Raw genomic sequence first — 16,349 nt, forward strand, 5'->3', positions numbered from 1 at the left:
GCTGAGTGACAACCACAGAACACATTTATCATTGTTTTATATGGAATTAAAAATTGCATTAAAACCCAGGTTGGGTTTAGGACTGCCCACTGTGACTGAGGAACACTCATATTGTGTTCTGCAGATACTTGTTCCTTCTGACACTGACCAACTGAAGCTAATTTAGAAGAAAGTAAAGCTTGTGATACTTATAAATTTCAGATTTAAATCCTCTGCATGCCATCCTCCCCTACATCCATGAATCTCCTCTGCGGGTTTCTGTCTTTCCCCTGCCTGGCAGCTCCAGCTTCAAATTCTTTTGTCCAAGGTATCCACCTCTGGACATGTCCAAATCATCTCAGCCTTGTCTCTATAACTTTGCCTCCAAACTGCTCAACCCGAGCTGTCGCTCTGATGCACTCTTTGCTAATTTTGTCCATTCTGGTCACTCTCAAGTATCTTCAAGTCTGCTTCCTGTCTCGTTGTCAGTGCCACTCTCTCCAATCCATGCATCATACCGTGTCTCACTGCCATCTTGTAAACCTTCCCTTTCACTGCTATCTTCTGTCACAAATCACCCCTGACACTGGTCGAACAAGGGCCTCAGAGCCGATCCCTGATGTAATCTCACCGCCACTTTGAACCCATCTATCTCTCATCACGACTGTCTCGCTGTCCTCACACATATCCTGCACAACCCTCACATACGTCTCTGTCCCTCCTGACTCCCACATGCAGTAGTACCGCAGTTCCTCTCTCAGCACCTTATCATATGGTCTCTCTAGATCCACAAAGTCACAGTGTGATTCCGTCTGACCTTCCTATACTTCTCCATTCCCACTCTCCCAAGCAAACATCACACTGTAGTGCTCTTTCTCTGCATGATTCGATGATTCTTTCATCCATCTATAAAAGCATTTGTGTACAAATCTTAAAAATGATCAAGTTGAAGCTTTGTCACCACCATGTGCGTCTTTCATCTACTGCTAAAAATATGACACTAATCTCAAAGCGGAAACACTCTAATGACCATTTGTGTAATTATTGAAATTGAACAATAGCAGCAGTTATGCAGGACAGAGTCAAACATTTTGTATTGCCAAAAATCTTGAACAACAGTGCATCATTGCCGTGGTACACTATGACTATGACTTTGTTTTTAATCCATTTTTGCCATTATTTTTTGAGGACAAATTGTATTCCTGTATTTGTCATATTCATGTTGTGCACAGTTTCATCACTGATGCTCATTTCTCTTATATTACTCAGCTCTCATGATGATAAATTTCAAATATTCCAGGATGTTCTCTTCTTTAAATGTGTTTATCTGCAGTTCATTACTAAAAATGGCCCCTTATTTTCACACTAGCCTTGAATGTTGTTACTAGAAGACAACAGCAACTTTAAGCTGCTCTATATTTTATGATGCACAAGGCAAGTGATGGTAATAGCCATATGTGATGTGGTTATTACTGGCAATCAATGTCTTCAAAGTGGTGTATCTTTTTTAAAAAGTACTTTATGAAGTCTGAAAAAAGAATGCAATGAAGGTTACTTGAAAAAATACACATTTTAGTCACAAATTTATGAACTGAACACAGACAGCTGTATGCTATATTTGAAGCACATTTCTATTCATCAGCCAGTGATCTCTGTCTCTGACATGAGTGGGCGAGCCCCTCTTGGTTCCTCACCCGAAGGCTCTTGTTTTATTTTCCAGTAATCAAAGCCAGTAATTGATCCACACTTGGCAGCGGTGTAGTGCTGGAAGGTAGCCACGGTAGGTCGGACTGACCTGCGACCTCAGGTCACTGTTTCTGGTCTTACACAACTGGCTTTAAAAAGAGATGAAATCTATCTATCAGTCACCAGATGGATATTTATCAGATGTATGTCTGACCTCTGACAGCAGCTGCATACATGCACGAGAGGCCATCTTTCTTTTGCTTTCCACACACTATATCATGCAGCTGTCTTGCACTGGTTTATCAGATTCTGTTGTATCCAGGTCGTGGTTATAACTGGTCAGGTCAGACAGCCTTATCATAACATATGGTCGGAATTTCAAGGAGAAGTTGAGAATACCAACACTGAATTTTTATGGAAAAATAAGAAAAATGACACCCCCACGTAAATCTTACAAGCTGTTAATTTGGTTTACACATTTAGCTGCGCATACAAATAATGCAGTAGGATTTAGACGGAGAGAGCATCTGTCATTGAATTGCATGAGTCATACATGGTTGGGCTATCAGCTGATTTTTAATGGTTTTTATATGAGATGCGTGTTCGTTATGTATTCAGAACAGGTCTGCACCTTTGCATCTGCTCTAATTTAAAGATAAGTGGGATTATTTCAGTGAGTCACTGAGGGAGGAGTGGGGTGGGGCTGCTTCTGACTTATAGAAGATTATATTATGGATTACCAGAGAAAGAACAAGCATGAAGGTCAAATTCGTTATTCTGACTTTTATTACTCAATACTTTTTAGTCGATCTCAATAACTGTCTTTTTAGAGAAGTTCACAGGAAATATTTACTTAATACTTAGGTGCTGTAGCCTACTTGTTCAGAATATTAAAATTACTGACTGCCCCCAGTGCTACCCCTCAGCCCCCTCCTAGTAGATGCACCCATCGTATAAATGAGAAAATCCTTGGTGACTTCCTTCTCGAGTTATTGCATTCACAGGATTTCCAGAACACTTGACCTCTTACCTTGACCTTGAGCTTGAGGTCATTGAAATTCAATATTGTTTGAGATTTTCAATAGATGGACCTGTGGTATCAATTTGAAACGTTGCCTCGTTCTCAAGTCTTCGTGTTCACAAAGATTGGGGTTTATGCCTGCCCGTCCAGCAGAGGAACAGCAATTATCCCAGCAGCCTCTTACGGTTGAGGGGTAAAAATGGGTAAAATCCTTTTAAGATTATGATGAACTTTGACATTGTATTTAGTTGGTTATTTTAGGTTTGTTAATTCCAAAATAGTGTGCTTGTTAACTAATTTAAGATGGATAATTAGCATGCATGGCTAATAAGATAATAATAATAATGGTTAGTCAACTTGAACAACTGACTATGATAAATCCCTCGACAATTTTTTGTTTTGAAATCAGCACCAAGCCCTAGTTGTTATCAAAGTTTATCTTTTGTTAGCTGCACTCACACTGTAGCAACCACAAATTAGCGAAAGTAGCACTCCTCAAGCCCCTTATAGACCCCTGAAATATGAAACAATTACCAGAAAACAAGAGGCGAATTAAAAAACGTATATAACTGGTAGAATGTAGCAGTCTGTATTTTACCTGCCCCTTTCTCCCCTCTGCTGCTGATGCTAGTGGTCTCCCAGAGTCAGCTAGCTTGTAGACACAATATTTCCAAAACAGGGATGACAGGGGAAATCGGAAAAACTAGGGATGCCCAACTTTTATGAAAATTGCCATTTTTTGTTCAGCCAACTTTTCGTAAGGACATTGAGTGAGATGACATGCGAGCTAATCCAGAGGTTAGCTGTAACAGTAGCTCACTGTCACTTCTGTCATAGATTTATAACCTTAAATTCTGGATGTATCCGAGTCAAGGAGCCAGGCTGCCTTCACTTGAGGAGGGCCTGCTGCACCTCACAGCTGCAGAAGTGAATATTTATGTAATATTTCTGTTTTACCTACATTATTATTATTATTATTTTTTTATTTTTTATTTTTTTCACAAAGAAACATTTTTTCATTCTTTTTCTAAATAGACACATCCCATGTACATGTATGTCCAAATTCCAGTATGTTATGTTTGAGTACTGTAAAAAGAGAAAAAGTCTTATCATCAAAACAAGTTGGCGAAGGGCCGACAAACATTTGTGTTCACTTATCTGTAACTTGTAACATCCCCTCCAGGGATGACTGAAGGTTTTTAACTTGCATGACTTATCTTATCAGACACTTTCACTCTGTCCAACAAGTCTTTTAGCTCCAGCACTTCCTGGCTCTAAGTCAAGGATGAGAATGAAGGAGGGTTGGGTGTGGGGCTAGAGACTCCACCCCATAAGAGGCTAACCACAACAGAAACACAGATGGGAAACCAACAACAAGAAAACCTGGGAGAGGAAGGAGTTTTGATGGCCCATGTTCTGGTTTAACTCCTCTTTGGAGAAGGAGTCTTTAGTTTCCAAGTGTCTCTCAAGTTTGATTTGTGCTATGTTATCATTAGTCATCTTCTCTAAGCAGATGATGTGCTCAGGCTGAGGGCTATTGACATCCTCAGACATCATAGAACAGCTTTGCACTTGTACATATTGACGTTTTTCCCCTCATTTCTTTCGACGGTGGGTTGCAATAGTGGTTAGTTGTTTACGCCACACAAGAAAGAAATCAATTTTCCCCACTCACATATCTTGTTATCTTTCTCCCTATCAGTCAGGCCGCTGTATTGGATGTCAACACAATATTGATATACAATCTTTTGAGAAAAGTTTTCACAGGCCTCTGAAAACCTGCCGGGGTTTTTTTTTCTAAAAAAAAAATGTTAAGAGGACCCTGAAAACTTGCAGTCCTGTGAAAAATTAAACCTAAGCTGTGCTACCATGTTCGTTTTAGAGAGAAATGGCTTTTCTCTTAGCAGCTCTTCAAAACAACCTGTGCTTGTTCAGTCTTTGTCTAATTGTACTGTCATGAACTTTAACATTTTACATGCTAACTAAGGTCTGTAGAGTCTGAGATAGCCAAACCTCTTTTTTTAAAAAAAGAGGTGCTTACACTTTTTGTATACTCCATCTTCAAATTCTTACACCTTCTATATACAAATTACTTTTTCTTTTTTTCATTCTACGGCCTTTTTATTAAAAGTGCAGATCAGTTAAAACATTGAAATCAACAATCCTTCTGGTATCTTTAGGCCAGATATGAGAATATTTTTCTGTAAATATTTAACTGAAGTTAAGATTTTTTGGGGCCAAAGTCCTGTTCAAAGGCCAGGAACGAACTGTCATGCTCACGTTCATGTCTGATGATTTATCTGACTCCTGAGGAAACTCCTGCTGTGTAGCACATATGTTTACTTCTGCTAGGATTTATTTTTCTGCTGTAGGACACCATCTCACTCTTGTACCACCCCGGTTCAGTTCCTGCTCTGTGAGCCACGATTGTTTAACTTCAGTACGAGGCACGACAGCATGGCACCGCTTCATAAACCGCAGCTTCTCTTTGATGTGTGTTTTTTTTTATGGGCGAGGAAAGCCTCCATGGGTTGGGCTCCTCTCCGCCTTCACCACAACCTCCTTCTTTAACCCAGATGGCATCTGATTTTTAGCTTGAGTTTACTAAAGGTTAGGTGAGCTCAATAAACAGGAATGATACTGGTTTATATGAAAACGTGACTGTACGTATAAGTCGTTAGCCAATGGGAGCTGAGGGTCAAAATGTGCAAAGCCAAAGGGCAGCATTGTACATCAAACTGCACGTGAGTCTGTGCTTCATGGGAAACATGGAGCCTGCTAACATGTAATTAGCTGTTACTATTTTGATTCCGCATCGCCCTGAAGCGGCACAGTGTTGTTGGTTGTGTGCCTTTTGCCAGGAAAGTATGAGGCTGTCATATGGTCTTTCAGCCTCACAGTGTTCTGCCTTTCTTTATTTTTGAAGAGAGGACCCTTTTCCTTAAATGAATGACTTCTATGACTTATGAAAAAAACCAATCCTGAATGAAAAGTAAGCCTTCTTAGGAAGTGTTTTTTAAGATTATTGGCAATTTCCTCAAAAAGCAAAGAAGCAAAGGGAACAGTCATGCGGTGCTCCTTAAACAGATGTTGTTTTCATTCTTAAATGAAAAAAAAATTAAAAAATGGGACTCCGACAGTTGATATTATGGGTTTTTAAAAGACTTTGGCCAACTCCTGTACAGTAAGTAGAAAGCAGGACTGTCCTCCTTAGGGACCTCTCAGTGACTTTGAGGATAAAAGCTCATTTTCCTCTTCCCTAAATCCTGCTGCACTGAACATCATCCAAACTGCAAGCTAATGCAAACTCCTGGCAGAACTTCAAAGCAGGGAGGGCTGGTGTCTGTCTCACTTCCTTTGCCCCTTTTCCTCCCCTGCCCTACCCCCCTCCAACTCCAGCAGAGTAACAGCAGACTTAAAGAAAGACACGACTGAAATCAAACTGATCCCTGACCTAGAATTGAGGAAATGACTCTGTTTGTATGGGAGGTCAGTCATGTTTGCTCTAAAAATAAAACTGCACTTGAAGGGCAGAAAACCTGAGGTGGATTGATCGAGTCCAACAAAAAAAATTTGTTGTGGTTTTGAATATTAATGAGTTTAAAAAAAAAACAGACAGAAGGCAAGTTTGCTAAATGGGAATGTTGAGATGAACTTTATAGCTTTTTAGTATCATTAAGTTTTAATGGTGATAATATATTTCATCAATAATTCAGAGGTATTTTAAGTATGAGTGTATTTTAAATGCAAACAGTATAAATCTTCTTCAGTCCAAAATCACATTAAACTAGAAAGGCATTCAGAGGGTGCAGCACTCCACCAAGGTCAGTGCAGTTAATATTTTAAATAAAGTTTAATGGTTTAATGGTTTAGCCTAGTCTCCATCTCTCCAAGAAGCTTTATGACATCCAGCCTAGTAGTTGTTATATAGACAGAAAAACAGACAAACCAGCATCGTTGAAACAGCCCAGTGCTTTATCCCAAAATTACTTTTATAACCAAGAAAATGATCTAGAGAGTTTGCCAAGATTTTCCTCCTTGGCAGTGCTCCACATCTCCACCAAGATTCATGAACTTCAGCCAGTTCATTTTTCCATAATATTGCTGACAGACTGATAAATACCCCTGCTGTGGCTACGGAACAGAAAAACACAATTTCATTATCAAATCATAAATGCTTTTATTACTTGTTACTAAAAACGGTCATCTCAAGTCACTAATCACAGATATATTAAGAACTTGATTCAGATTGGTTAGATGGCTTCCTTTAATGAATTGGAATAAAAGTAGTTCAGTGTCTTCGATAATACTGGGATGTACCACATTATACTGCTATTTTTGGGCATTTTTAGCATGCTCAGCATCATTCTTAATAGTCGAGTCCATAAAGAGCATGGACTAGTTGGCTGACTTCCTGTTGGCTCCACATAAACATAAACAGCGCTTAAATAAAATAATCAGTGACTCTCCGTTTCCTGATGATTTTGAACCCCATGGATCAAATTAAAAAGGTTGCTGATCCTAGAATATTTAATATTGTTGATGATCTGGATCTGGAGCCCCAGTCACACAGGCATAGAGACTAGTTGGCAACCACTTGGCAAACACCTGTCGCTAGGGGAAAATATATAGTCCCAGACTGATTGTTGGACATTTCTGGTTAGCAGACAAGTTAGTCTTCCATGCAAAATAGGAGACCACAGCAATCTGCTAGTGACCAAAGCAATCACAAGGAGGAAGCACGTTCTATGGGACTGATTTCACCTGGTACCTACTCGCCAGCCAGTCAGGGAATACACATTTTTCCTAGTAACTGGATGCTACCAGTTTTTTCTGACCAATTTCTAGGCCTGTGTGAATAAGGTCTAAACATATAAAATAAGCATCACTGACTTTTGTCAGGGCACTGTCACTGACTGACAGTTTGTAAAGATGTGGGAGGGTGCTAGGTCACATTTGCAAACATACCAGTATACATGATGTCTGATGATTTAATTTAGTGGACAAATGTGATCAAAAGATAAAACAAAACAATTATAATATATGGTATTTTATTTCAGTTAAGAAATTGACAAGCACTCATCAGTCAACATATTAAAACATTTGTGCCACGTGTGCAAACTCACACGACGGCTCCTTAAAATAAATACTTTTAAGAGGAAATAATACAGACAGAATATGTGAGGCTCACACCACACGGACGAACAAATTCTCCAAATGTCCAAGAGACGAAAGGGTCTGAAAGTTCCCAAAGTCACCCCGACTCTCCAATGAAAGGTGTTTGTATAAAACAGCTAGGTACTTTTAAAAATACAGAATCTTACAAAAAGTTTTATTTTTTCACTTCTTTAAATCACTGGAAAATATCAGCTGGTATTATGACAAGAAATCAGGAAATTTTTCCATGTATAATCATAAAAAGACAGAATGTGCTTCTGCATTTTTACATTAGTATTCACATACATCGTGAGTGAACTGCATCGAGAAAGTCCTCCACACCTCGGATGGTGCTGTGATGGAGAGTGATGTTTAGCGCAGGGCCGCTCCCCATTGTTGCATTATGCATCGATCTTGCCATCTTTTCAAAATAGCTGCAGTATACCCTCAACGCCCAGGCTACGTAAAACACACTTCACAGCCAAGTGTTCATTGTCTTTATAGGTTATATTAAAAACAGTGTTCACATTTCTGTATATAAAAACAAACCAAAAAAAGTAAAAAACAATATTCTTTTCGACAATTTGTCATCTTTCCAATGGTCCAAAAGAAAGAGAACAGCCATCAACAGGAGAGGATTTTACAAGTTACAGTACAAAAATGTGATCCAGGTGGTAGCACATGAAGCATGCATGTGTTTATGTCGCCCTGCTCAGCCCTAAAACCCTCATGCGAAGACATACTGTATAAAAAGGCCACATGGCTTTTCCTTCTTTTTTAAATGCACAGGTACTCCGACAGCTGACCTCTTTGCTCTGCTCATCCGAAGACCAACAGAAGGTGAGTTTGTTTTTATCTTATTTGTGGACTCCACTGTAGATATGAAGCCTCTAAGGGTCAGTACGAGTGTTTGTTTGGTTGAAGCTACTCACACCGGGTGGTCAAACTAGCTAAAAATAGAAAGTCATGGAGAGGTCCTGTGATGGGAAGAAGAGACAGACCTGTAATTTCATTGTTGGCAGGTGAAAAAACGCTTTGAGAGAGTTTGAAAGCAAACATCTCAACGCTGAAAAACCTTTGACACACCATCTTTTCTCAATGGAAAGAGAAAGTCGTACAGTCGACATGACTTTGATGTCCTGAATGTCCTTTTTGGACTTTATAGTGATGAAAGGTTTGTGAAGAAGAACCATTTCATAATATATTTTTAACAGTTTTTAATAAAACAATCATTCTTAACCCGTTGCACTGGAGGCCGTGGTTGGCCTGATGAGCTTCGATGCTGTGTGGTTAGCTGATCATAATCATTTCATAACCAAATATGTCATCAGTCAAATGTTTGTATGAACAAAATCCAGAGATATTTGTCTGCTCTTGATAATCAGATCAATAGTTCTTGCTTTGCAAGAGATGATCTGACTGAACAACTGTTGCACTGAAACAACATGAGCAGGTCTGACTGGGAAGATAACGTTAATGTTTCAACGGCTTGCTGGATATTTATTGTTTCAGTGGTTTAAGTCTAGCAGTTGATAACACTCGTATCTTTTGTTACAGCTGGTAGGTAGTTAGCTTATCAAGAGGAAACAAGAGGAAAAGCAGTTAGAAAGTGATGTATGAGTGGTTTACAGTTTCTGTGAGCATGCTAGGACTAGCTTGGTCCAACTTTACACTACACCATACATACAAGACACCACACTGTCTGGCATTAAGGTGGACTTCAAAGAAGTATATGAGTGACTACTCCTCTGTGGTGTCTAAAGCCATCCACAACTGAGTAATCCCCACATGACTGTTTGCTACAGTTGCTTGAAGGCTAGCAGGAAGGCTAGCTGTTAGCCACGCTAAGATTATGAGCTATAGCAGCTGTATCTTTTCCAAAGAATTCATTTTCTTATTCAAGCCTAATCAATTTGAGTAAGCTGGATTGGTAGTTCAAAAGGCTAACCTAGAAACTGTGACCCACTCATGCTTGCATTCACAACTACGGCCAATTTAAACTCACCAGTTAACCTAACATGCAAGTCTTTGGACTGTGAGAGGACACCGGAGCACCTGGAGGAAAGCCATGCAGAACAGCCAGCCAGGAAGTTCAAATCCAGAACCGTCTTGAATCATTATTCCATTAAAACATGAAAATGATCAATATTTGAGCTGGAAGTTTCTCACCCGTGAACAATGACCTGTTTGTGTGTTCACAAATCTCACAAGCAGTTCTTACTGCGTATTCAGGGTTCATATATACTGTATGAGCACATGTACAAAAGGCAGTTGGGCTTGAGCTTGAGTCCTCTGCTCCCTCTTCTTTAGATCATCCCAGATAAAAATGGGACATCTCAAAAACAGCTTCTTTTTTCCTACTCTTAGTGTAGAGGCTAATGAAGCCCTTCAGCTTTATTTTATATCTGTTCCATAATCTTTTGTATGGTAAAAACAAAAACAACAAAAGCATAACTTAAGATAAACTCTTTAGGCACTGTTTGATTTCCAAGGCTTTCAGTTGTAGACTGTGATTAAAGGTCAACAAACGGAAATTGAAAAAAGAAATATTAATAATAAAAGAAACAACAGAGATTGATGGCTCTGCAGACGAAACACTTTCTCCTCTCTGATATATCAAGGTCCTCCAAGTCCACTTGCACAGCCAGACAGACTCACTACAAGCTCTGTGGTGGAGAAGTTAGAAGGGCAGAAAGTGTCTAAAGGGTAAGTCTGTGTAAGTTCTCAAAGTTAAGTTTCAGTTCCAGTCTTTAACAAATCTTTCTCCTTCATAAACAGAAAACAAAGTTTGCATCTCAACCCATTATCTTCTGGGGAATCTCTATAGAAGCCTTGATGAAGATGCAGTTGTCCCGGATGTAGTTCCTCTTCTTGATCTCCTCGTGCGAGATGAACTTGGGGTAACCGAAGCCCAGCGTGCTCTCGTCCAGCGAGTTACGGCTGCTGCAGGGCTTCTGGAAGTTCTTCCAGTTAGGGTCGGGGTTGAAGGTCTCCGTGATGTGCTGGGGTTTTGAAAGCGACGGGTCGCTCTGGTCCAGAATGGAAAACGTCACCTTGTAGGAGAAGGGCCACTCCAGCAGGCTGTCATATTCTCCGGGCAGCACGCGGATATAGACAGAGAGGTGAGAGCCCTCACCACTCCCGTTACCATTGAGGAAGGCTGACACCTGCAGCTTATAGCCATAGCGGTGAGTGTAGAAGGGCGGGCTGAAGAACTCATGGTTACTTCTGAGTTTGGCCTCCTGGAGTTTCCGTGAGTAGTCACTGAGTTTCCAGATGAGTACACCATCATGGCTTACTGACAACTCCTCCATCTCCCTCCGCAGCTCCAGGATCTCCTGCCGCTGACGACCCACCAGGTTACACATCATGGTCAGGTGGGACTTAGTGGTGTCTTCCAGGTGACGACCAATAGCCAGTTTGGGGCACTGCAGAGAAGGGGGAATCTGATTATAAAAACAAAAATTGGCTTCCCATCAGTGTAAAAGTCTGCTTTTGTGCTAATCTTAGTTATTTATAGTATTTCTCCCAGGTTTTATACAGTAGGGGACACTTAAAACTTCCTGTGTATCAATTAATAATAAAACAAACAGTAATATGATGAAGATGAGCATGCTCAGACTGCAAAGTGAATCTGCACTCTGCTTTTGTGTTTGTACTTTCCATCAGGCCATCTTTAAATAGAACAAGTCAAGCTCTCCAGATGCTTTTTAAGTCTTAACAGAACACCAAGCCGGAGTTTGGTGCTCATCAGTCACTCTTCCTCGAGCATATCCACATTTCTCCAAATTGATGTGGGTTTTATAAATAGGCAGAAATGCACTGTCAGAGTGTAGAAGTGTTGATCTCATTAAAATAGACCCTACAGCCACAGCAGTTCATGTCTGAGAAGAAGAAAGGCAATACTTTGGACACATTTACCAAGGACCAGAAGTTTCCTTCTTGGACAACAAAGGCAAAACATTTGGCAAGTCATCTCTTAAGGTCAAATGATGCAGGTCTTACCCTGTGTTTGCACCCGGCATCTTTAAAGGGGCAGAGAACGAGGGCGCTACCACAGTTGTCCTTCATATGGTTAGCCAGGTCCTCTCGGGCAATGTTGGGTGTGCCGCATTGGTTTGGGCACTGGACAGGAAAGCGAGGGCAGTGGTACTGATGGTTCTGCAGAGGACAGACAGCATGACCAGTAAGAACACAGACTGCACACCAAGGCTCAGATTAATAGCTGTACAGGGGAAAAGAAGCCCTTGAAAGTACCCCCCAAAATACACTTGGGTTTAAAAATGGAGGCTACAGACATAAAAAGCATAAAATTATTTTTGTTTTTGCTTCAAAGAAAAGAAAATATGTTTGTTATAGTAAATACATTATGGTTTTAGATCTACAGCTGAATAAACCAAGGAAAGCAGTGGATCTGGTTAATTGTGATTAACATTTTTATCCATTTTTATCCGTTTTATAAATGTCGGCTGATCAATTCATCAACTGATTTCATTAAAACCAGTCTATAAAATGTCTTCCATATCTTCATGTGACGTATTAGATTGCATATTATTGTAAATTAGTGTTGTTGTCATGGTAAAAACAGCAGCTGTTTGAGATACCCCATTATAGACTAGATGGTGACATGAGGAAGCAGGATAACACCTATCTTTGTAAACCAATTAAATGAGCAATACTGAGAAAAGCTCTGAATATCGCGTGACAACGGGAAAAGCTCTTCAACTCTAGTGTGTGATGTGACCAAGATTGGATTATTACATCTTGGCCTGTCACGTGGGGGAGGGTGACACTGACTGCTCTGCCTCTGGCCAGATGTGTGCAGCAGGAGGTGCCTTCCCCATACAAAAGCCCAGAAAGAAAAAACAGCAGCTTCACACTAAAATCCAGCTGCCACAAGACAGAGACACCATGAATGGAAACATCCTTCAGCTACAGCAGGTTTTCTCTTTGCCATTGGGCTCCAATAGGCTGAATTACAGAGAGAAGATAAAACGTGTCTCTGCACTTCATCTTGCCAAACATAATTATTTCACTAATAAAAAATAAATACATTTAAAAAAGAAATTAAGGAGCCTTTTGGGGAAAAATCACAGCATCTGGTCATAAACTTAATGTGAAACAGACCTGGATTGTGTCGAAGACGAACTCCTTGCCGCAGTACTTGCAGGGCTGAGTGCGTTTGGGGCACTCGGCCATGCTGTGTTGGGACAGCAGGCGACGCATCATCCTCGCCCCGCACTTGTTCTCGCAGTAAACGCTCTCTTGAGGACATACGCCCTGGTGATTCTGGAATGAGAAAAATAAAAAATTAGACATAAATCTATGATTCAGATATGGAGGTGTGCATATTTGATGGTGTCTTTTATTTAAACTGCATTTTAATTAACAAAATAATGCCTGTTAAAATTGGGTTATACTGAATGTTATTGCAGCAATGAACACACCTGCATCCATGCATAGCTACTCTATTCAGTAACGAATCATGGGGATCTAACTGGATCTTAATCTAATAACAAAATGTTCACCAATTATATCTAATGGTGTCCAGCACAGAAAGCAAAACCTTTTTTTTTACCCATTTTATATTGCTAGATTTGTGAGGCAATTTAGTTCCATGTATTACCACTGGGGATACTTTTCCAGTAGCCACGGGAACTGAACTGAATTAATTTAATAAAAATAAAAACTGTATATTTAGTTTTTAAAAAATGACCTAAATAAAACAGTCTTCCATTCAAACATTTTATTTTTAATTTCAAATTAAAGTGTTTCTGCCACTGAACATGTGTTTTGGCATTTTGCTAACTTTCAAAACTTAAAATTTCACATTACACATTTCAGAATTTTGACTCTGTGAATCTAATTCCAAATTTATGCATCTTGAAATTTCAACTCATTCAGAAATAACTTCTCATTTTCAGATAATAACCTAAAATTATAAGATAGAATAGAATAGAATAGAATGCCTTTATTGTCACTATACAGTTGTACAATGAGATACAGAGCGTCTCCTACTCAGTGCAAACATGCTGGGGGGGGGAGGGGGCTGTTAGCACTGCAGCACTATATACATATGGAGAGTATTAACAGAGAAAAAATATATAAAATGTACAAATATACAAAATTATAAGATGATAACTCTTAAGTGTTATTACCAACTTTAAGTGGTAGGAACAAGCTTTCACTTCTAATGTGGATAAACTCATTAAATTGTTAAAAATACTGTTTAAAATTAACACCACATTGTAGGGAATTGTTAGCTTAAATGCACGGCTAACAGTTGTTAGCTAAGAGAATTCCTAAACAAAGTAACAAACTATATTTAATTTACTGTACAAAAACTTAAAATAGCTATCTATAAATATAGACTTATCTATATATTTAAGTTAAACAATAACAGTTGCTAGCTAATAACTACACTACGGTAGAGACAAACAATTTAAGCTGTTAGCTAAACTGTAGCTGTAAAATAGCTATGAAATGGAATAGCTTCAAAAAGCTAACAAATAGATAAAATAGAATTATAGATAAATAAGTCATATTTAATAAATGACAAGTTGAATGCAGTTGCTAAGAGTAAATGGCAACCTCGAGCTAACATTAAACAATGTGAGAAACAGTGTTAATGAAGGAGTCTTGAGTCCAAGGCTGCAGGGGTAAGATATTTAGTTATTTTATAAATATAACCAACTTTGTAGAAGCTTTAACAACCTATTTTTTTGTCTTGTGAATAAATGAATAGTCTGAGTACTACTGTTAATCTCAGCAGTTTAAAGGCACATCCATACAAATACTTACATTAGATATTAGGATTATTGGTAAAGGTCAAAAGTGTATTAATGTTCCTGTAATATTGGGCAAAGGGGAAAGCAGAGTAAACAGAGGAGGGGCAGGCTGGCAGTAATGACAGAGGTGCTAGTGAGAAGCCTGAATTACTTCAGCTGTGGAAAACACTTTCAGCATGAAAGACACGGTTATATATTCTTTCTTTCTGCCAACACACGTGTTATTTCAAAATAGACCTAGACTCTCTGAGGGCTCTGACACACGTGCATTCACTTTTCCTGCTGCTTTCAACAAAGACACCTTTCATATAACCATGGAAATCATGTGTCGTCACATGAAGTTGTTTACAATGAGAGAGAATCCATAATAAAAATGATTTTTAAAAAAAAAAAAGGTGTGAAGTGCTTACCTCATAGGCTTCGCCGGTGAACTCGCTGCCACAAAACTCACACTTGACCTTGCGCTTGGGGCAGTCGTGCTGCAGGTGGTCGGGCAAGTCGCGGCGCGTCAGCTTGACTGAGCAGCGATTGGGGCAGGGTATCACATTGAAGGCGCAGGTGGAGAAGTGGCCCTGAGAGACACACAACAGGTCATCAGAATCACCCCACATGCTGGGTGCAGCAGCGGAGGAAGGAGGCATGTATCAGAGGGCATGGCTTCTTACCTGCAGCTGCTTCATCTGGCCAGTCCAGCGACAGCCCTCCTCGCTGTGGATGCATCGGATGGGCAGAGCCAAGATCTGCTGCTCCAGCTCTGGGTCTGGGTAGATCTAAACAAGAAAAGCAGGAGGAGGTCGGTGTAGCAGATCCCAGGATACGTCCCCACTGGTTAAATGCATGTGGCTTTGACAAGTTTTTGCTACATTTTTAAGCTTTGTCATTACTTTGAGGGTAAGAAATATGGGATAAATGAGACACTGGTTAAGTGAATAATGGGAAATCATAAACCAGAATACAGACACTCAGTGGCTGCTCACAGTTACACACACTGGAGATTTATATTGCAAAAAGGGTAAATGCAGCCCTCATCAGACTGCAGCACAGTGACTCAAGCCAAGCACTGCAGTGATAATGAGTAAGTCTGAGGTTTTATGGGACCTCTGAGAGAGTCAGAGAGGGGAGAAAAGAGGAAAAGATTTATTTATTCTTGGTCACAGAGCAATAGGGATGAGTCAGTTTTCTGCCCAAACACCCCAAATCCTTCCCTACAGTATGCTGTCCAGAGGATTTACGGCTCTTTCGCTGCATCTCCATCCCTTGTGCTGTCACACGAAGCACGGGCAGAGCACTGATCAAACAAGAAAAGCCACTTCCTCAAAATGTCACAACAGCCCTCCGAACAAATAACGGCTCCCAGAAAGTGCCCGACTGCGCTCACGTGTCTCTGCCATCGCCAGCAAGTTAAAAATTCATTTGGAAAACGATCTGCAATGAAACCCTCGTCGTCTCTCTCATTGTTTGCAGCAGCTTTGTTAGGAGATAGACGCCTTTTCAAGTGTTTTAAAGTACATCTCTGAAGTGAAATGACATCCACAGAAAGCGACTCCATTTACACTGAAGGAGCGGTTGATATTTCAGTGCCATAATCACATTCTCTGAGGAGAAACAAAGAGCAGAAAAAAAGTCCTCTAAAGCACACTGAAACACTCTCTCATTGTTACAGTCTTGGAATTTGCAGGAGGACGGCAATAATGACCTTTTAATAAGTTAGTCGCAGG

General features: G+C 39.9%; 1 protein-coding gene across 1 annotated transcript in view; it reads right to left on the reverse strand.

Annotated features, from left to right (window-relative positions):
- Window positions 1-7,734: 7,734 nt before the first annotated feature.
- Window positions 7,735-16,349, reverse strand: part of traf4a (tnf receptor-associated factor 4a) — a 36,862-nt gene continuing 28,247 nt past the window's right edge. The window contains exons 3-7 of the mRNA XM_063493594.1: window positions 15,297-15,401; window positions 15,042-15,203; window positions 12,971-13,132; window positions 11,849-12,004; window positions 7,735-11,271 (exon numbers count right to left, since the gene is read on the reverse strand). Coding sequence (XP_063349664.1) covers window positions 10,639-11,271; window positions 11,849-12,004; window positions 12,971-13,132; window positions 15,042-15,203; window positions 15,297-15,401 — 1,218 coding nt within the window. The 3' untranslated portion in view covers window positions 7,735-10,638. The remainder of the gene's footprint in view (window positions 11,272-11,848; window positions 12,005-12,970; window positions 13,133-15,041; window positions 15,204-15,296; window positions 15,402-16,349) is intronic.

Source organism: Pelmatolapia mariae, linkage group LG14, assembly GCF_036321145.2.
Source record: "Pelmatolapia mariae isolate MD_Pm_ZW linkage group LG14, Pm_UMD_F_2, whole genome shotgun sequence".
Classification (NCBI taxonomy): domain Eukaryota; kingdom Metazoa; phylum Chordata; class Actinopteri; order Cichliformes; family Cichlidae; genus Pelmatolapia; species Pelmatolapia mariae.